The 20993-nt window shown below is 63.4% G+C and overlaps 1 protein-coding gene across 1 annotated transcript; it reads left to right on the top strand.

Annotated features, from left to right (window-relative positions):
* Positions 1 to 4124: 4124 nt before the first annotated feature.
* On the top strand, positions 4125 to 20537 carry SLC6A19 (solute carrier family 6 member 19). Its single transcript, XM_024981551.2, has 12 exons — positions 4125 to 4616; positions 10438 to 10578; positions 11352 to 11489; positions 12424 to 12605; positions 12937 to 13047; positions 13317 to 13429; positions 14915 to 15043; positions 15134 to 15290; positions 16830 to 17034; positions 17260 to 17419; positions 18397 to 18559; positions 18705 to 20537. Exons 1-12 carry the CDS (start codon positions 4415 to 4417, stop codon positions 18906 to 18908), a joined length of 1905 nt encoding a protein of 634 aa, XP_024837319.1. The 5' UTR covers positions 4125 to 4414; the 3' UTR covers positions 18909 to 20537.
* Positions 20538 to 20993: the final 456 nt, after the last annotated feature.

The raw sequence follows: 20993 nt of genomic DNA, 5'->3' as shown, positions 1-20993 counted from the left end.
TGAGTCCTGGAGAAGACGGTGGACAGAAAACCGACGGACGCCTGTGGCAAAGCCGGCTCTGCAGGAGGCAGGACAGGGAGGCACTGTGAGCAACGGTGCCCGGCCACCCCCTCCCCCAGGAAGGACTCCTGGTCCACCGAAGGCTGCCTTAGGCAACACGGGACAACTCTGCAAGGATTGTTGACTTAACTTGAACGCTCCCAGACTAAACATGAGACTGTCTTCACGAACCTGAGGGGGAAAAGGTCCTTTAAAGGCAGGCATGTGGGGCAGCACTGTAGGGAGGGCTTCTCATCCCCGGCACCCCGAGTGCGAGGGAAGAGGCTCGTGGGGCCCCGGGACCCAGAGAGCAGGGCTGCGTCCTGGAGGGCAGAGGGAGGGCCAGCATCCCGGATGGAAGGACACCCGAGTGGGCTTCATGGGAGGACCGCGGTGTCGCAGGTTAAAGCCCGCACGCGCTCTGGGCCAGCAGGGTCCCCGTGGCCACAGGGCACAAAGGCCAGTGGTGACTGTGTGTGTGGAGCATTCCCAGCCGGCTGGGAGGTAACTGGCTCGGTCCCCTGGAACGCGGTCCGGCAGCATCTTCTGCGGCTGGGCCCCGTGCCGCCCGGGAGGCGCCGTCCGCCTGCGGATACCTCCCTGAGGGCACCAGGAGGTGGACAGGGGCTTCGGGGCTGTCCTGCAGCGGGAAGACGGATGGGTGGACAGACCAGGCCCTTCCTGCTGGGAGACGGCTGGGTGATGGGGCGAAGGCCCAGGGGCCTCGCTGAGCCCGGAAGCAGATCCAGCTGTACCGTCAGAACAGCAGGAGAATAGACAGATGGACGGTGCTGGGGAGGGGCAGGGCCTCTGGGAGTGGGGATGCTCTGTCTCTCTCTTTTTAAATAACGCATTTATTTATTACTGGCTGCTCTGGGTCTCCGTGGCTGGCCATGGGCCTCGCTATGGTGGTGGCACTTTCTCCTCGCGGGCGTCTCCTGCGGAGGAGCGTGGAGTCTGAGGTGTGGGGGCTTCGGTAGCTGCGGCTCCTGCTTGCTCCTCAGCGTGTGCGATCTTCCTGGACTGGGGGTTGGACCTGTGTCCCCGGCCAGGGACCACCAGGGAAGCCTCACGTTCTCACTCTTCATCTGGGTGGTGGCTCCATGGATGTGCCCACTTTATGAAGAGTCACCAGCATGCCAGTCAATAACAAAAGATACGTGTTCACGTGCACACCACAGTGGCAGTTATAAGAGGACAGATCGCAAACGGCAGAGACGTGCCGCATCAGGGGACACTTCTGCAGCAGTGGGCACAGCAGACAGGGCACGTGGGACGTTCCCTGTCAAACAGTGTTTGAAAGGAACATTTCACAAAGCGTAAACAGTAAAACAAATCTAATTTTAAGCTTAAAAACGTTTAGTTTAATGAAAGGAACACTCTCAAGACATAATGTTAAGTAAAAATCACGCACGTTTTCATGTCATGGGTGAGTCTGTGTCACTCACGCTTAGAAAACTGTGTAGAATAAGGAGAAAGCTCCTGGAGTGAAGTCTCTGACTTTCCTTATCGAGCACATGTTTGTTTTGTGATAAAAGTCGTTGGAGCGATCGTGAGTGAAGAGCCGGGAGAGGCGAGTGGATACAGGACAGAGGACGAGAGCCGGGAGCCAAAGGACTGAGCCCCGAGTCCTGATCCCAGGGGGCACCGCCAGGGGGGCGTGGGCCGGGGCCGGCACCTGCTTCAGGGGGTGGGCCAGCTCCGGGGGGAGCAGGAGGCGCCTCGGCTGGAGGGGGGTGAGGTGAGCGGGCCCAGAGGCCTTCAGCCCTCAAGTCTTGGGAGCTGGTGGAGGTTCCATGCCTGGAGCCTGGGGGGCCTGCACCCCGCCTCCTGCCAGCAGCTCTGACCCTGTCCCTGTGCCTGCATTTCTGTCTCCCTCTCTGCCTCTGGGTCTCTCTCTGTCTCTCGCTCCATCTCTGTCTCTCTCTCTCTGTCTCTCTCTGTATCTCTGTCTCTGTCTCTCTCTGTATCTCTGTCTGTCTCTGTCTCTCTCTGTGTCTCTCTCTTTCTCTCTCCCCCTTGTCTCTCTGTCTCTGTCTCTGTGTCTCTGTCTCTCTCTGTATCTCTGTCTGTCTCTGTCTCTCTCTGTGTCTCTCTCTTTCTCTCTCCCCCTTGTCTCTCTCTCTGTCTCTCTGTCTCTCTCTGTCTCTGTCTCTCTGTCTGTCTCTGTCTCTCTCTGTCTCTCTCTCTGTCTCTGTCTCTCTGTCTCTCTCTGTCTCTGTCTCTCTCTGTCTCTGTCTCTCTCTGTCTCTCTCTCTGTCTCTCTCTGTATCTCTGTCTCTGTCTCTCTCTGTATCTCTGTCTGTCTCTGTCTCTCTCTGTGTCTCTCTCTTTCTCTCTCCCCCTTGTCTCTCTCTCTGTCTCTGTGTCTCTGTCTCTCTCTGTCTCTCTGTCTGTCTCTGTCTCTCTCTCTGTCTCTGTGTCTCTGTCTCTCTCTGTCTCTCTCTCTGTCTCTGTCTCTCTGTCTCTCTCACTATCTCTCTCTCTGTCTCTGTGTCTCTCTCTGTCTCTCTGTCTCTGTCTCTCTCTGTCTCTGTCTCTGTCTCTCTGTCTCTCTCTCTGTCTCTCTCTTTCTCTCTCCCCCTTGTCTCTCTGTCTCTCTCTGTCTCTGTCTTTCTCTGTCTCTGTGTCTCTCTCTGTCTCTGTCTCTCTGTCTCTCTCACTATCTCTCTCTCTGTCTCTCTCTCTCTGTCTCTGTCTCTCTCTGTCTCTGTCTCTCTGTCTCTCTCACTATCTCTCTCTCTGTCTCTCTCTCTGTCTCTGTCTCTCTGTCTCTCTCACTATCTCTCTCTCTGTCTCTCTCTCTGTCTCTGTCTCTCTCTGTCTCTGTCTCTCTCTGTCTCTGTCTTTCTCTGTCTCTGTGTCTCTCTCTGTCTCTGTCTCTCTGTCTCTCTCACTATCTCTCTCTCTGTCTCTCTCTCTGTCTCTGTCTCTCTCTGTCTCTGTCTCTCTCTGTCTCTGTCTCTCTCTGTCTGTCTCTCTCTCTGTCTCTGTCTCTCTCTGTCTCTCTCTCTGTCTCTGTCTCTGTGTCTCTCTCTGTCTCTCTCTCTGTCTCTGTGTCTCTGTCTCTCTCTGTCTCTGTCTCTGTCTCTCTCTCTGTCTCTGTCTCTCTCTCTGTCTCTGTCTCTGTGTCTCTCTCTGTCTCTGTCTCTCTCTCTGTCTCTGTCTCTGTGTCTCTCTCTGTCTCTCTCTCTGTCTCTGTCTCTGTCTCTCTCTCTGTCTCTGTCTCTGTCTCTGTCTCTCTGTCTCTCTCTGTCTCTGTGTCTCTCTCTGTCTCTGTCTCTGTCTCTGTCTCTCTGTCTCTCTCACTATCTCTCTCTCTCTCTCTGTTTCCCCCGCCGGCCCAGCCCTGCAGTATGTGTCTGTCGCAGGAACCAGATGTCCCTGGGAGCGTATCTGGTCTCTTTCTTCGGGCCTCCAGGCTCCTCAGACTTGCCTCCCCCATCCTGGGGGTAAAGGTCAGGGTCCTGACCCCTCCTCCCATGATCCCCACCCGGCTTCCTTGGATGAGCTATTCCGGGAATGTCAGTGTGATCCATGGAGTGGTGTGGGGGTGGGCAGCAGGGCTGGTCCGGGGCTGGCTTAGATGGAGCCCCGTGGGGCCTCGTCTTGTGGCCCCAGCTGGGAGGCCAGGTGGGGCCACCTTCCCGTGACCCCCTTGGTCACCCGAAAGGGTCGCCCAGCTCTCTGGACGCGCAGACATCCCCCGAGCCTCCCGGCCTGACCACTGCGCTCAGCGGGCAGGAACCCTGCTTCCCGCCCTGACCCAGTGCCCAGCTCAGGCTCCTAGTGAGGGGACAGAAGCCCCACCTCCTGGCGGATGGGGGACGGGAGACGGCAGGGCGATGGCTCTGAGCCCCTGGGGGTGGACCCCACAGGGATGAGGGCCCCGCCTGGAGGCCCCCAGCTGAAGCCGCACTCCCTGAGGACCGGCGCAGAACCCAGAGGGGCCGGGCAGCGGCCACCATCTGGCCGTCGGGGGTCTCTGCCCCTGGAGCGTCCGGTGTGCGTGCCGTGAGGGGAGGTGTGGGGGGCGGGCTCCTGCGTCCTGCAGAGCCAGGTAGCATCTTACTGTCGGGTGTCTCTGCCCCGCCCCGTGCTCAGTGCGGGCAGGGGCCGGTGGGGGCCAGGCTCACCTGAGCCCCGGGTCCCGTTTGCACAGGGGCGGAGCTGATGGCCACCCGGCTGGTGGAGGGTCCAGGCGCCTCTGCAGATAAGGCATTAACAGTCTGGCAGCCTCGCCCTTGGGATCTGCTGACGCTTCCTTTCGGGCCAGGTGCTGGGTGAGGTGCCAAAGGTTTCCTATAAAGCCCCGGGGCTCTGGCCGGTGGCCACTCGCTGAGCTCGCTGAGCTCGCAGACCCGCCCGGACCACCATGGTGAGGCTGGCGCTGCCCAACCCTGGCCTGGAGGCCCGGATCCCGTCGCTGGGCGAGCTGGAGCGCGTGGAGCGGGAGGAGAGCAGCTCGCGGCCCACGTGGGACAACAAGGCGCAGTACATGCTGACCTGCGTGGGCTTCTGCGTGGGCCTGGGCAACGTGTGGCGCTTCCCCTACCTGTGCCAGAGCCACGGCGGAGGTAGGCGGGCGGCAGGCGGGCAGGACGACCCCCGCGGCCGCGGCCCACCCGCGGCTGGGGCCCCGCCCGGAGCACGGCCGGCAGAGACATCCTCCGTGGCCTCCTCGGGCACCGGTGCCCGGCCCCGCGCATCCCGGGTTCTGTGGGGTGCGGCGGGTCAGGCCCTCCAGGACCCAGGAGCCCTGCCTTGACCCTGGACCTGCTCTGACCCCGGGCAGGCTCTGGACCTGGGTCCCCACGGCCCCGTCCCTCCACCTGCCCTCTGGGTGTGTGGGGCTGCAGGGACAGAGGTCACACCATGGTCTCCTCTGGCCCCGCGCCGGCCCGGAGAGCTGGACGCAGGGAGGAGGCCTGGGGATGCTCGTGGCTCTGGGGGCTCTTGACCCCCTCCTTGGGTGGCACAAGTCTGTTCTCATGTGGAGAAACTGCGGGCTCCCTGTGGCTCTGTGACGCGCTTGTCCTCCTGAGGAGCAGGCGGAAGGGGCTGTCCTGGGTCCCCCCGGGAACCCCCCTGAATCGCCAAGGGCTCAGCTGCCTGGCAGGGAGGGTGTGTCGTTGGAACCTCTGGGCCAGCTGGCGCTTCCTGGGCTGAGGCTGCCACCTCTGGGGCTGGGGCCCATGGAGCCCAGGAGGTCAGGGCCCCAGCCTGAGTCACAGCCTCTGCCCAGGGGGCCCTCAGGGAGGCCGCTGCCCCTCCCTCCGCAACTTGCTGTCACAACTCCTCGGGGGCCATCCTGGTGGAGGGTCCCTGACTCGGGCACCAGGAGGAGGGCCTGGCTGCTCCCCTGCTCGTGGGACATGGCGGCTGTTCCGGGCTGACCCTGCTGGTGGGTGAAGGCCCATCGCTGGCCCCTGAGAAGAGGGGGCTGGACCCCAGAGCTGGGGAGGGACTCCCGGGGGGAACATGCTAGAAGCAGATTAGGGGTCTTCCCAGAGGTTGACTGGAGCAGACACCATGAGCTCAGACCCCCAGGAGGCCAGATGTACCCTGACTGGGAGGCCTGGGAGGATGCTGCTGGCTGCACACGGCCCCCCAGCTTGGGGGAGGGGATCGCCGCAGCCCCCATGTGGGTCAGGACCCCGCCCCCGGTACCCCCATCCCTCAGGAGGCCTGTCCACTGTCCTCTGAGCCAGCTCATGGGCTGGGAGCCCAGTGGCCCGCCCTCCACGCCCAGGAGACCATCCCTGAGACCAAGGCGGGTGTGGCTGCTGACTCGTCAGGGTGACACTCGCATTCCCGAAGCCCCAGCAGTGGGGAGGGGAGCAGCTGTGTGGCTTGAGGAGCCTGCCTTCGAGGGTCTTAGGGGGCCTCCCACCCCTGCCCATCTGTTCTGGTTTGGCAAAAGCTTAGTTAGTCTCCAATCATTTCCAGGAGTTTTGCGTAATTCAAAAAAGTAAATGATCTTTTGCTTTATTTTCAGCTTCATATTATGGGGAAAAAAAAAAAGTCTATACAGAAAAGTAGAGAGTAGAGATAGCCACGGTGAAGACCCGCGATTTAGGCTCGACTGTCAGCGGCGTTTGTGGTGTTGCTATGCGTGTGGCCGTGAGCAGCTGCGTGCACGTCGCGTGACCCCGATCATGGGGTCATCATGGTCCCCCGAGCGAGCGGGAGCGTGGTGAGCAGGCTCTATGCCCTGCTGCCCGCAGGCTGGCCGCCCTCCCGTGCTCCCCGGCGTCTGCGCTCCCCCGGGGTCTGCACCGGGCAGGCAGCCGGGCCTGTGAGGCTGAAGGAGCTGGCCCCTAAAGGCAGGTTTGCCCCGGAGGCGAGGCGGAGGCGGACGCGGACGGGCCTGGGGGCAGGACGGAGCGTAGGTCTCAGCTCACTTGGGTTTGAGGAGGACCGGCTGCTGGCTCCCTGGGCTCAGGGAGGTGGGGCCCCCTGCGGACCAGGGATGTCCTTCTCATCCTCTGGGCCCCTCGCTGGGCCCCGCCCCCAGGCCTGCACGCGCCTTTCTTCCCATGTCCCTGGGTGAGCGCCCCGTCGGGCCACTGTGCCAGGGTCTGCACACTCACTTGTAAGTCCGGTCAGCAGGCAGACAGTGTGCACGCTGCGGTCCGCCGCTCTGAGGACGAGGCTGGGGTCTGCAGGCCAGCTGCTGGCTCAGCTGTCCGACCCCGAGAGCCAGGAGGGGTGCCCACCCGGGGGCGCCTCCACTCCCCGCCCGGCTCTGTCCACCCCAGCATGGCGCCCCCACCCTGCCCTCCCGAGCACCAGGAAGGGTGCCCACCCGGGGGCGCCTCCACTCCCCGCCCGGCTCTGTCCACCCCAGCATGGCACCCCAACCCTGCCCTCCTGAGCACCAGGAGGGGTGCCCACCTGGGGGCGCCTCCACTCCCCGCCGGGCTCTGTCCTCCCCAGCACGGCACCCCTCTGACCATCCAGCGAGTGCTCAGGGGCACACGGGCTGGGCACCGCCCCAGGGACCCCGCTGAGCAGGGCCCTCGGAAGCTTGGGGCCCAGGGGTCATGACTCTAGACCCTGGGCCAGCCTCAGACCTCCTCCCCGCCCCCAGGCCCTCTGGGCAGCGCCACGGGTTCTGGAATCCCCTGGTGCGGGGGATCCTGGTGCCTGTCACCTGGAGGCCAGCTGAGCCCCCACAGACCTGCAAGGACTGGGTCCCGGCCGCCAGCAGGGAGAACCAGGGGAGGCAGGACCTGCCACCCAGCTTTGCCCCCCGCCTCCCAGGGCCAGCTCCACAGCCTAGCAGCCCGAGTCCTGACCAACGGAGGTGGAGCGGGGGTGCCAGGGAGGCCACGGGCGAGGGCAGGTGGCGGTCCTCCCCTGCGCTTCGGGGAAGTGGAAGAGGGGCCCGCGGCCCTCCAGGGCATCTGGGGAAGCGGGCGGTGTCCCAGGGAGCCCGGCCATGGGAGCGAGAAGGCCCCCTCGGCTCCTGTCCACTGTGGGGCAGGGGGAGGGGCAGGCAGCAGCCTCCATTTCCACTGGGCTTCCCTCCCGTAAGCGGCTGAGGGTCTGTGGTCACAAAAGCCTTGGAGACCCCGAGGCGGAATGGTGCCCCACCTGACCCTGCACCCCGGGGGGCTCTCGAGGCCCTCGCCCCCCTCCCCTCCCCTGCCTCGCTTCCTGAGTTCCTGGAACTTCTGCCCCGGCATCTCTCTGCACACACGTCCTTCCTGGAGCTGATGGTCTCCACTCTCATCTCCCGGGACCTTTGGAACCCGCTGGCCGCCGGGCACTCTGGCTTTCCTGCCTCCTAAGACCTGCAGCCCGCCCCACCCCTCTGTTTGACACCCCCATTCCCGCCCCCACAGCAGAGGGGTCAGTTCACAAATGGAAGACCCAACCCCAAAAGGGAGCCAAGAGCCGCCCATCCCTGGGGAGGGGAGGGGCCTCCGCTCTGTGCTGCCAGGGCTGGGGGTGCCCACCAGGCGGGCCTCACGATGTGGGGACATGGAGGGCTCGCTGGGCCCAGCCCACCTTTGGGGGCTGCAGTGGACGTGCCCTGGCCCCACCCTCCCTGCCTCTGTAGAAGCTGAGCCTCTGGTCCTGGAGGAGCTTGTGGGGGTGGCTGGGGGGCTGGTGTAGGTGCCAGGATCATGGGGAGCAGGGGAGGCTTCCTGGACGAGGGGCTGTCTGAGTGGGGTTTTCAAGGATGCATAGGGTTTCCCAATGGTGGTGAAGGGGCAGGGAGTCCCGGGGGAAAAGTGGCATCATGAGAGGAAGGGACAGGATGGGGAGCTTGTTTTCTTCTTGGTGGTTTTGCCCCACAGGTTTTCAAATCCAGCTCCTGAGAACCTCAGAGAGGCAAACCTTACTTCACCTTTCCCTCCACGGACAGAGGGACGGGCGCTGAGCCCGCAGCTGGCCGAGCCCCAGACCCCAGGCTGCTGGCTCCCCTCCATCGAGGGGTCTGGCCTGGGGGGGCCCATTCCTGGTGCCTTTCCTTGCGTCCCAGCCCACACCCTCACCTGCTGACCCTCGGTACACTGCCCCCCGCCCCACACAGCACCGGCCCTGGAAGAAGCTTGTGCCTGGAGCCCCAGGTGGGCGGCCAGTGGCCCTGCGGCTTCCTGGCGTGGGGACTGAGGCCAGTCCACGGGTAGGAGAAAGTGCCGCTGGCCCTGGGGCCCAGAGGCAGACGGAGGAGGAGGAGAAAAGGCCGAGGGATTAGCCCAGGAGCCAAGAGGGGAGCTGGGCGCAGAGACCGGGAGCCCCCTGCCATGTGCTCCAGGTTCCCCTCAACACACACACACGCACACTCAGGTGTAAGAGTACACGTGGACACACTCAAACACACCTACACACACTCACTTTTACCTGTGCACACCCATGCACGCCCATACATACACAAGGACACACGTGCACACTCGTACACACATGTCACGCTTACACCAAGTGTCTGGATACATGTGGAGGCACCCACGTGCTCACATACACGCAGTCACATACACGTGGATACACACACACGTGTGGATAGGCACGTGCACGTACACATGGATTCACACACATGTACACAAGTGTATACACAGAGCCTCGCCAGTGGGGACCTCAGGCTCAGGTCTGACACTCACACTGCCCAGGAGGCCATGGTGGGAAGGCTGCGGCCTGGCTGGCATCTGGGAGAGAAGCGGGCACAAGTGAAGGATCTAAGCCCTTTGAGGGGGAGCAGAGAATGTGTGTGTCGGGAGGTGGAGGCGGGGCGGGGAGGATGAGGGGAGGTGAGCAGAGGAGGGCAGGAAGACGGGGCTGCACAAACTGGGGTGAGGGGGTACCTCACTCCTCGGCAGGCTGCACCAGACCCCGGGACAGAGGGGGGGACCTCAGCCCACGGCAGGCCACGCGGGACCCCGGGACGGAGGGGGGACCTCAACCCACGGCAGGCCGCACCGGACCCCGGGACAGAGGAGGGGACCTCACTCCTTGGCAGGCTGCGCCAGACCCCAGGACAGAGGGGGGACCTCAGCCCACGGCAGGCCACGTGGGACCCCAGGACAGAGCAGGGACCTTAGGGCGGGCGTCCCAGGCCAGTGCTGGCGGTCCCGGTAACCAGGGAGCCCGACCACGAGGTCCCCCTCAGACTGGACCTGAACACACTCTTAAGCCCTGAAGCAAGTGTTTCCAATCCTTATCGGCCAGTTTCAGCTCCCGAGCTGCCTGCCGACTAGAGCCGGCGACCTTTGGTAACTGCGGCCCTGCTAATATCAGCAGGCCTGCACTCGGCTCAGCACGGGGCCAGGCCAGGTGCATTGGACGGGCTGCCTCCCCCCTGGTTCCCCCAGAGCCCGGGTCAGGGGGAGGAGCCCGGGCAGCTGGTAAAACCACGGACTGGGGCCGAGGATGGAGCAGCAGGAGGGGGCTCACCCCTTCAGGGCTCTGGGATGGTGGGCCCATGAGCACCATGAAGGCAGGTGTTCACGGGGCCCCTGCTTGGGGCCAGGCCAGGCCCTGGGACCCATCAGCGAGGGCGGACACAGACCCCAGGTCCAACTGCTCCCTGGCCCAGAGTGGGGTCCCCAGAGCTCAGATGCAGACCCCTTTCTGCGTGGGGTCTGGGCCGGCTTCTGAGCTCCTGGCCTTTACTCCTTCCCCACCTTCCAGTGCAGATGCTGTGGGCCCACACCCCCAGGGGGCCTACCCTGGCGCGTGCCCCTCCCTGGACTCCTCCCACAGGCGAATGCCAGCCTAGCGCTCCAGGGACTGGGGGGCAGGCAGCATCCTGTGGGGACCGCGGATGAGCCGGCCACCTCGAGGAGAAGGCACAAGCCCCCCTGTAAATGACTCGATGACCGTCAAGGGCGTGGTCAAGGGCGACGTCCTTAGTCACGTGACCGCCCTGACCATGCCTCCCCGGCCCCGCAGGAGCGTTCATGATTCCATTCCTCATCCTGCTGGTCCTGGAGGGGATCCCGCTACTGCACCTGGAGTTCGCCATCGGGCAGCGGCTGCGCAAGGGCAGCGTGGGCGTCTGGAGCGCCATCCACCCGGCCCTCAAGGGCGTAGGTGCGTCCATGCCCAGGCTCAGCCTGGGGTCCGGGCTGGCAGCACACGCTGCCCTCTCTTCCCTCTACCTTTCGGGGAGGAGACGGCCCGGGCTCCACAGCTTCCACCCTGAGGCTGTTGCCACCCCTTCCTTAGACTCTGTTGTGGGGGGGATGGTATGGGCTGGAGAGGCTGTCCTGGGTCCCCAGGGAACACAAGGTCCAGTGGGGGCAGATACAGGGGGAGAGCAGAGCCCCCCACTTCCTGCCCAGAGCAGGGACTAGGAGGGACACTGACAGTGGGGGCGCCTTCCTGACGTCAGGGACCCTTTTGTTCACCCACACTCAGTGGGCCAAGAGGGCCCCCCAGAGATTGCCTTCACTCCAGCACTGACCCTTCATTCCACAGTGACCCCCTTCCAGTGACCAGCACCCCCATCCCAGCAGTGATCCCCTCCCCTGCAGCGACTGCCCACCCTAGTTGTTATCCCCACCCCGGCACCCCCATACTCCAGCAGTGCCCCCATCCCAGCCATGACCCCCTCCCCAGAAGTGACCCCCACTCCAGCAGTGACCCCCCATCCTAGAAGTGACCCCCGCCTCCAGAAGTGACCCTCCACTCCAGCATTGCCCTCTCCCTAGCAGTGAACCCCACTTCAGCAGTGACCCCCCATCCCAGCAGTGACTGCCACCCTAGCCATCGCCCCCACCCCAGCAGTGACCCCCATCCTAGCAGTGACCCCCCACTTCAGCAGTGACACCCCGCCCCAGCACTGACGTCCCCTCTCCCCCCAGGCATCGCGTCCATGTTCGTGTCCTTCATGGTGGGCCTCTATTACAACACCATCATCGCCTGGGTCATGTGGTACTTCTTCAACTCCTTCCAGGAGCCCCTGCCCTGGAGCCAGTGTCCGCTCAATGCCAACCAGACAGGTGAGCCCTGGGTGGGCTGGTGGGGGCGGAGCTGGCCCGTGAGCAGCGTCTCCCGAATCTCTAACATCCACGTGGTTGTCGCCCAAGTTTAGCAAAAACGCGAGCACAGAAAGGGGCATGGCCTCCCTGCTGCACCCAGGGCCCTGCAGGGGATGTGGGCAGGGGTGAGGTAGGAGGGTCTGCCAGGACTAGACCACTCCTGCCTTGGGAGGGTCTCACTGGGCTCCCTGAGCCCGGGGGGCAACCAGGACCCTGGGCTGCTGGGTCTCGAGCAGAGAGAGTGTGTGAGGCTGAACAAGCCACCCAGTGTGGGCTCTGGCGTGAGACCCCAAAGACTGGTGAGCTCCTGAATGACTGCGTGCCGTGACCAGGGCACTGACGCCCAGCTAAGCCCTGGGTCTGTGCCTGCCGGGGGCAGGGTTGGGGGAGGGGACAGGTAGTCAGAGCCCGGTGCACACGCTCCCTGTGTGCACGAGTGTGTGCACGGGTCTGCACGTGAGCATACATGCAAGTCTGTTTGGTTTGGTATGTGCATGCTTATGTGTGTCTACAAGTATGTTCGTGGGCACACGAGTGCACTAAAGTGTGCACACACGTACACGTATGTTGTGCATGCTGTTGGGTGTGTCTGTGCATGCACACTCGTGTATGTGGTGCGTGCTGTTGAGTGTGGGTGTGTGCACATGTGTAAGTGTGCTGTGTATGCTGTTTGTTGCGCGTGTGTGGGTGTGGGCGTGCACACACACGGGTGAGTACATTTGTGCATGTTTGTGTGGGGTGTGCACACATACGTGTGAGTTCACTGTGATGCTGTCTGTTGGGTATGTCCACGCGGGTGTGCACACGTGTGTGCACGTGTGCAGTGCGTCCTGGCGTCTGTCAGTGTCCTGGGCCCACGCTCTCCGTGGCCCTCACTGGTGTGGTGCGGTGTCAGGTTACGTGGACGAGTGTGCCCGCAGCTCCTCTGTGGACTACTTCTGGTACCGCGAGACCCTCAACGTCTCCACCTCCATCGATGACTCGGGCTCCGTGCAGTGGTGGATCCTGCTGGCCCTGACATGCGCCTGGAGCGTGCTCTACGTGTGCACCATCCGGGGCATCGAGACCACAGGGAAGGTGCGGGGCTGTGGGCCTCTGGGGGACCGGGGGCCCCTTTAGCAGCTCTCAGGGCTCGGCCCCTGCCCACCGCCTGTCTGGGCAGCGCCCCAGATTCAGTGCTGGGCCAGACGGCTCCCAAACACACGCTTCAGAAGCCGCAGGCGGGAGCGACTGTGGTGCCCGTCTGGGTGGTGGGAGCTAAACGGTGACCGTGGTGACGAGAGGACACGGAGACCAGAGGGGGAGGCGGGGCCCAGGGTGCGGGAGGAGGGGGCACGGTCCGGGGCTCAGCCCTCCTCCTCGCGGTGGGCCCCCAGCCCTGCCCCCCAACAGCTGCCGCCTCCCCCAGGCCGTGTACATCACATCCACGCTGCCCTACGTCGTCCTGACCATCTTTCTCATCCGGGGCCTGACGCTGAAGGGAGCCACCAACGGCATCGTCTTCCTTTTCACGCCCAACGTGAGTCTGGGCTTCCCGCCCACCCCTGGGCTCCGAGACCCCGTTGGTCCCTGGACACCGGCCGGGCCTGGGAGGGCAGCGCATGCCAGCTCGCGTGTGGCTCAGGGCAGAGGGCCACCAGCTGTCGCCTTAGGGTCGTTTCCCTCTGGCCTCTACTTGGTGGCCTCAGGTGTCACCTGGCCTCCCGGCTCCTGTCCCCTCCTTGGACGCCCCTCCTGGGAGCCCCCACATCCCGTGGTGCGCGGCTGAGGGTCTCTGTTTGGCCGCAGGTTACGGAGCTGGCCAACCCGGTCACCTGGCTGGACGCGGGGGCCCAAGTCTTCTACTCCTTCTCCCTGGCCTTCGGGGGCCTCATTTCCTTCTCCAGCTACAACCCTGTCCAGTGAGTATGCTGGATGGGGGTCCCATGGGGGCGAGGGGCTGCTCCTCCAGGCACCTGACGCGCAGAGCCCCAGTCTCCCCCTCGGACCAGCTGTGAGGCTGGAGGTGGGTGGGCACTCGCCAGAGCTGAGGCTCCGAGTCTCCCGGATCAGGGGTGGTGGGGCTGGAGGCAGGCAGGCCGGCTCCCAGCTGAAGGCGTTCTCAGGAGCTGTGGGGAGCGGCTGCAGCCGGCCCCCGGCCCCCCGTGCCTTGGCCTGCGTGTCCGTCTCTCTCCCGAGGCCGGGGCGTCCTTGGCCTGCGTGTCCGTCTCTCCCCCGAGGCCGGGGCGTCCTTGGCCTGCGTGTCCGTCTCTCCCCCGAGGCCGGGGCGTCCTTGGCCTGCAGCCGGGCCTCGCTGGGCCACGCCCGCTCTCTGGCTGCTGAGAACGTCTGTGCTCCAGCTCCGTGAGCACCTGTTTTCGTTCCCCGCGCGTGTGCCCCGAGGCGGGGGGCCCTGGGCTTCGCGGTGGCTCCAGGTCTAACTGTCTGAGGAGCCGCTTCCCCTCTGCAGTCCCTGTAGGGCATGTGGGAGCGCTGGGTCCTCCCGCCCTCGTCCGCGCCTGTCACTCTCAGGTGCTTGGGTTCCGGCCGCAGGGGAGGGTGTGGCCGCTCACTGAGCTACGTGTTTGTTTTCAGTAGCCGTTTCTTCTTTGCCCGCCGTGAGTCTTCCTTGCTTTGCGGGTTCTCCCCAGTTGCAGCGAAGTGTCCTCTCTTGCGGTCCACGGGCTTGGTTGCTCTGCGACCTGCAGGATCTTCCCAGACCAGGAATCAAACCTGTGTCCCCCTGCGCTGGCAGGCAGGCTCCCACCCACTGCACCACCAGGGAAGGCCCTCACTGGGGTCGGATTTGCGTTTCCCTGGGGTTCTTGACAGAGGCACCTGGAAGGATGGTGCCTCAGCGGATGGGAGGTCAGGGGTCATGCACCGAGCTGAGGGAGGCTTTAGGTGTTGAGGTGGCTGGAGATGGGGTGTCCTCAGCCATGAAGGCCTGGGGTGGGCTGGGGGGCAGCGTCTGTGGGGGCAGAGAGGGGGTAAGGAGAGGGAGGGAGGCGTCCAGGCCTGGGGATGGGGCCACCCGGCCCAGGCTGCCTCTTCGAGGCCTCTGTGGCTGGTGGTTGGAAGGTCCAGGCTGTCGTGTGCGAGTAGGGCTGATGCGCCACCTCCTGAGCCCAGAGCAGACGCTGGCCGAGCAGGGACCTGAACACCAGCGTCTTCAGCCCCAGCTCCAGGGTCCCCAGGGCGTGGGGGCACCGAGAAGCCTGCAGGCTGCAGCAGGCATGGGGGCCATCACCTGGTGCCCGGTGAGCCCTCCCCCCTCCCTGCCCAGCGGCGGCTCAGCCTGTCCGGCTGGCCCAAGACGCAGCTCTGCCCACCTGTGCCGACGTGGGCTGGCCGTGTGGACACCGCGCCCCCTGGCCTGTCCTCACCGACGCCGCTTCTGTCCACAGCAACAACTGCGAGATGGACTCGGTCATCGTGTCTGTGATCAACGGCTTCACGTCCGTGTATGCGGCCACCGTGGTCTACTCCATCATTGGCTTCCGCGCCACCGAACGTTACGACGACTGCTTCAGCACGTGAGTGGCCCGCGGGTGCCCCGACAGCTGCGGGGGCCTCCACCTCCGAAGAGCCCACCCGGACTGGTGTCAGCCTCGCTCTCTTTCCAGGAACATCCTGACGCTTATCAACGGGTTCGACCTGCCCGAAGGCAACGTGACACAGGAGAACTTTGCTGAGATGCAGCGGTGGTGCAACGCCTCCGACCCCGCGGCCTACGCCAGGCTCAAGTTCCAGACCTGCGACATGGACGCCTTCCTCTCACAGGTAGGGCCAGGGCAGCGGGCACCTTGGGTGGACACCGAGCCTCCCCTGGGAGTCCAGTTTGGACAAACCTGCCCCGTGCCACACGGCCGCCCACCCTGGCTATCCTGCCCCGCAGGGTCCGGGCACTGGCTCTAGGGCACCAGCATCTACTGGGCCATGGGCCCCGCATGTGAGACCGTGAGATGCCCTCCGTGGGCCTGACCTCTCCCGTGGCCTTGTGCCAAACACACAGAAACACCCCATGGCCCGCTTTTACTGGAATTTCTCCTACACAAAGGTCGGAGTCACTGTCACCGTCCTTCTAAAATCACCGGTGGCCATCAGGCTCCCGGGAGTCCCTCCCTGATGCTCACAAGCTCAAGTGCCGGCCCCCAGGACGAGCGACATCTGCTGTGATTGCTCGTAGGCCGGCATCTACTAATCTTAGCTTTGCAATTCTCTTATTGGGAGCCACACAACATTTCGGGGGTGTGTTGAGCATTGTTGAGGGCCTGGCACTGCTTCTCCAGCGACAGCGCCATCTTGCCAGGAGTGGACACAGCAGAGGGTCCTCCCAACTTGGCTGTCCCTGGGGAACGTCACAGGGACCACGAGTCTCAATCCCCCTTCCTTTTAAAAAGCGACCTTCTCAAGGTGCCAGTTCTCGCCTGGAAGCTCAGTTTGTGGGGGGTTAGTAAGTTTACGCAGTCGCTTTATGCCCTCCTGCCCCCCTGGTAGTTTCCCTTCAGCCGGAAGCGCCCGCCCCCCAGCCCTGGGCAGTGCTGACGGGCTTCTGCTTTCCCACGGATACAAGGACGTTAGACCTCACGGACTGCTCCTCTGCGATGTGGGCTCCATAGTGCTGTGACGACCCCCTGCAACCTCCCCATGGCTCTCTGAGTCCTTGTGCCCCAGGAATGTGTGCAGATGCCGTGACGGTGCCATGGGCCCTGCAGGATCCCACCAGATCCACTGGCTCCTCATTCAGCCCCTCTGAGCTCAGGGCTCTCTGCGGAGGTTCAACCCCCGGGAACCCTGAGCCTCGAGAAGGGGGCCCAGTGCCCGAGGCCTCACTTACCTGCGTGGGCCACTCCGTGCAGAGTGTCATCCTTACGCACCCACAAGCACGTTTATGGCACTGCCTGCCCCACGGGCCACTCTGAGCGCTGGTGGGCGCACGTCCAGGGGCTCTGTTTCGGCTCTCGCTCAGGCCCGCTGAAGTCGGTTTGCGCGATGGCCTCGGCTATGGGCGGGGTGGGGGCACCCACTGGCGACCAGATGGCAGTCCACGCCCATCTGCCCAATGTTTCTGTCTGGGCTGCATGGGCCCCCAACCACCGCCAGACAATGTGGTCAACTTCCCAGCAATATAACCAGTTCAGCCTTTTAAAATACACCTAGAGCTAAAAGACAAGAGCTGCAGTCACTCCACAGAATGGCCCGCATCATCCATGACGGTGTGGGTGCCGGCCTGGCGGATGCAGAGCCGTCCAGTGTCAGGGCCAGACCGGCCAGTGGGCACCTCGGAGGGCCCTGGGTGACTCGCCTGCCGCCCTGCAGGGCGTGGAGGGCACCGGGCTGGCCTTCATCGTCTTCACCGAGGCCATCACCAAGATGCCGGTGGCGCCCCTCTGGTCCGTCCTCTTCTTCGTCATGCTCTTCTGCCTGGGCCTGTCGTCCATGTTCGGCAACATGGAGGGTGTGGTGGTGCCCCTGCAGGACCTCAAAGTCATCCCCAAGAAGTGGCCCAAGGAGCTGCTTACAGGTGGGCGGGGCCTATGGAGGTTGTGGGTGGGGCCGTGCGGACGGGGCGGGGGGGGGGTGTGGCCCGTGGGTCTATGGGCGGGGCCTGTGGGTCCGTGGGCGGGGTCTGTGGGTCTATGGGCGGGGCATGTGGGCGGGGTCGAGGCCATGGCGCAGCCGCCAGAGGGAGACTGCGGCAGGCATGGGGCAGACGCCCGTGACGGCACCCCACCCTCTGCCGCCATAGGCCTCATCTGCTTGGGGATGTACCTCATCGCCTTCATTTTCACACTGAACTCCGGCCAGTACTGGCTGTCTCTCCTGGACAGCTACGCGGGCTCCATCCCCCTGCTCGTCATCGCCTTCTTCGAGATGTTCTCCGTCGTCTATGTGTACGGCGTGGACAGGTAGGGGCCGGGGGCGGGGAACCCCATGGTAGGGGGTGCGCAGGGCCGCGCAGGTGTCTCTTCTGTCTGGTGTGGGGTGGAGATGGCCTGAGCCTGGGAGGGCAACGGAGAGGCCATGGAGCTCACGGGGGTTGCAGACCCCGCCCTCTGCGGCGTCCAGATGCCCCCAGGCCTCGGGAAGGGCGCTGGCAGCCGCAGCAGGAGGCAGCCCAGTCTCGGGGCGAATGGGAGAAGGCAGGATGGTGCACAGGCGTTTGCTGTGGGTCGATGGGGCTTCCCCAGGACCCTGCCTGGAGGAGGGAGGAAGCTGGTGTTTTACTCCAGTTCCCACTGCACTGCCAGGCCTGCCCCCAGAGGTCTGAGCAGGGCTCCTCTGCCAGACAGAGGCTCAGGCAAAGACAAGTTTGCAAGTGTGGCAGGGTCAGCCGTCCCTTGGCCAGTCATTCAGGGCATCACGGATTGGCACCGTGTTGTTAATAGGACTTGGACTCACCACCACTCCATAAACGATCTGGTGAAATCAATTAAGATTAAATGCACAAGCCCATGCAGGGGACCCTGTCAAGACCCCCAGCGCTGCACCTCTAAGAGTGCTGGTGAGGCTGCCCAGGGTCAGAGCCCCTGCCCTGCCAAGGGGACTGAGACAGGGAGCCGGACAGCTCCCCTCCACGGTCCCCAGCAGCTCTGATCTGCCCTTCACATCAGTGTCCCCTCCTCGGTCCCAGCAGCTCTGATCCGCCCTTCACATCAGTGTCAGCCTGGGGCCGAGGAGGACGTGGCCTCTGACGAGAGTCCACACGTCTAGCCTGGCACTAGCACCGCGGGATGGTGGGGCTTCACAGAGAAGGCGTGTCTGCCAAGAAGGATGTGAGAGGTCAGAGTGCAGCATCACAGAGGAGAGACCGTCTCTCCAGGCGTGGAGAGGCTGCCACCCTCTGCCTTCCGGGGACTAACAGCCCCTCGGCCTCTGCTTCCAGGTTCAACAGGGACATTGAGTTCATGATCGGCCACAAGCCCAACATCTTCTGGCAGGTCACGTGGAGAGTGGTGAGCCCCCTGCTTATGCTGGCCATCTTCCTGTTCTTCTTCGTGATCGAGGTCAGGGAGGAGCTGACATACAACATTTGGGACCCAGCCTATGTGAGTCCTGGGCCTCCAGGGTGGGTGGGTGGGGGCAGGCTCCCCCTCCCTCTAGAGGCAGGAGTGAATCACGAAGGGCGGGCTCGTTGCCCTGAGTGAGACCCCGGCTGCCTGGTTTGCTCACCTGAGGCCACTCTCTCTCCAGGAGGAATTTCCCAAATCCAAGGAAATCAAGTACCCAGGCTGGGTGTACGCTGTGGTGGTCCTGGTTGCTGGGGTCCCCTGCCTGGTCATCCCTGGCTTCGCCATCTACAAGCTCATCAGGAACCACTTCCAGAGGCGAGGGGACCAGCGGGCGCTCGTCAGCTCACTGTCCGCGGCCTCAGTGAACGGCGGCCTGTGGTCCTAGGCAGCCCAGCCCGTGGGGTGGGGGTGGTGTCTGAGGAGGGAGTGGGCTGCACGTGTGTGCACGTGTGTGTATTATGTGAGGGTGCATGTGTGGGAGCGTGTATACATGGGCGTGTGTGTGTGTGTTGTTCATGTGAGTGTGCAAGTGTGAGAGGGTATCTACCGTGTGTGGGTATGTCCCTGTGTGTGTATGTGTGCATATGTGAGTGTATATACATGTGCAAGTGTATGTGTACACGTGTGGATGTGTGTAAGCATGGGTGCATAACAAGGGACATGCTCCTGGTGTGGTTACACACACGTGTGTGTGCACATGGATGTGTGTGTGCATGTGAGCACGTGTGGGCAGGTGTATACGTGAGCCAGTATGGGAGTGTATTTGCACGCGTGTGAGTGTGTTTCAGTGTGCATGCATCTACGTGTTGTGCATGTGTGCTCATGCTTGTGTGTGTGTGCACAGCTGTGTGTGTACCTGTGTGTGCGTGCATGCCTGTGGCTTTGCTTGCACACACACGTGTTGCCTTGCAGCAACCCGAGGGCCTGGGAGCTGAGGGCGGCCCACCTCCACCCACTCCCAGAGAGTGAGCTGCCGTGGGGCGGGGCCAGCTGCGCGCGCCCCACTCATCTCGGCCCCTGGGAGCCAGTCTTGGTGCCTCTGCCCTTTCCTCTCGAGGTCCCCTCCGACCTCGGGATTCTTGCGGTGAGGTCGGGGCTTTCACCCTGTGACCAGGAGCAGCCTTCTCAGGCCCGTCCAGAAGAGGCCAGTGAGCTCGACAGAACTTGGCCGGCCCGGTGGGGCCCCACCCATCCGACAGAGTCTTGGCCACACCCGGGTGTGATCTGAAGGCTGATCTGCTTAATCCCTGCATGTGGCTGCCAGCAATAGATGAGCAGTTAAATAAAACTCAGCTCGGGTGACTTAAGGCAGACCCCCCCACACTTGGTACGTTCTTGAGAGGACATTAACTGCATGAATATTTAGCCAGATGTTGGAGAAGACGGGTTGTAGGATAACTCGGCCTTGGCCACCGAGGTGGAGGACTGCCCGTGCGTCCCGAGCGACGTCAGGGACCGTGAGGGCAGGGGGACTGTCCAGCTGTTGCTGCTCAGTGACGCCGGCGTCGGCGCGGGGACGGGATGCCACATCCAGCCTCCTCCAAAGTCACGTGAACTTGGGTGTTTGTTTCCAAGAACCATCACCCCCACTTTCCAGGCAAGAGTCTGCAGGTTTATGTTGAACTGGACTTTGCAAGGATTCTCCGTGCAGGACCAGGGGCCCGAGTGGTGGGTGGGAGACTCCTGACCAGCATCCTTGGCATCCAGCTCCTCTACTCCCAGAGCTGTCCGACCCTGTTGGGAAAACTGCTCAGGACCCCTTAGATACACCCCGCCCCAGCCCACCCCCAGGGTATGTGGAGGGGAGACACACTCCCAGACGTGACCTGGGCAGGGACCCCACCCCCAGGGTGCGTGGAGGGGAGACACACTCCCAGACGTGACCTGGGTGGGGCTGGGCCGTCTTTGTCTCTTGGTGACGGGTTCTTTCACAGACTTGATGTTTTGCAAATTGTTAGAAATTTGGGTTTTGTGGGTGTCGTGTGTGCCTGTGTGAATAAATCACTCTTTCATAGTCTTGGCCTAAGTGTTGTCTAAATGAGAGACAGACGAGCCCCAGCCTTGACGGGCTGGTGCAGGACTGCAGGTCTGCTGCGTGCATGGAGGGCCCCCGCCCCCCACCATTGCCCCAGGCTCCCAGCGAAGTGCCCTCACGTGGGGGCTACTGGTGAGGCCCCTGGGCCGGGGCACAGGGAGAGGCCTGGCCTCGCCACTGTCTTTCCTCTCCCATGCCTTTCCATCTGAGTCGCCCTTCCTCAGCGGGACCTGCTACCGGGGCCCCGTGTTTGGGACCATGCAGCCCGGCTGAGAGAGGAGTGTCCAAGGAAAGTGAGATTGTGGATAAGGGGCCCGGTCCTGTCCTGGTGGAGGCGTCTGCTGGGTGGTGGGGGCAAGGGTCCAGGGAGCCCCCAGGGGGAAGCCTCAGCTGAACCCACCGTGTTGGCTCGTCCCGGCTCCAGCCCCCAGACAG

This window comes from Bos taurus, chromosome 20 (assembly GCF_002263795.3).
Source record: "Bos taurus isolate L1 Dominette 01449 registration number 42190680 breed Hereford chromosome 20, ARS-UCD2.0, whole genome shotgun sequence".
Lineage (NCBI taxonomy): Eukaryota > Metazoa > Chordata > Mammalia > Artiodactyla > Bovidae > Bos > Bos taurus.
The sequence above is the reverse complement of the archived record's forward strand: the minus strand, read 5'-3'. Positions and strand labels throughout refer to the sequence as shown.

Bases quoted from the DNA above. Each gene is read 5' to 3' on its own strand.
- SLC6A19 (XM_024981551.2), top strand. From the start codon at position 4,415: ATGGTGAGGCTGGCGCTGCCCAACCCTGGCCTGGAGGCCCGGATCCCG. The intron at 13,430-14,914 runs GTGAGTATGCTG...TTCTGTCCACAG, and splicing joins TCCAGCTACAACCCTGTCCA to CAACAACTGCGAGATGGACT. The intron at 18,560-18,704 runs GTGAGTCCTGGG...CTCTCTCTCCAG, and splicing joins ACATTTGGGACCCAGCCTAT to GAGGAATTTCCCAAATCCAA.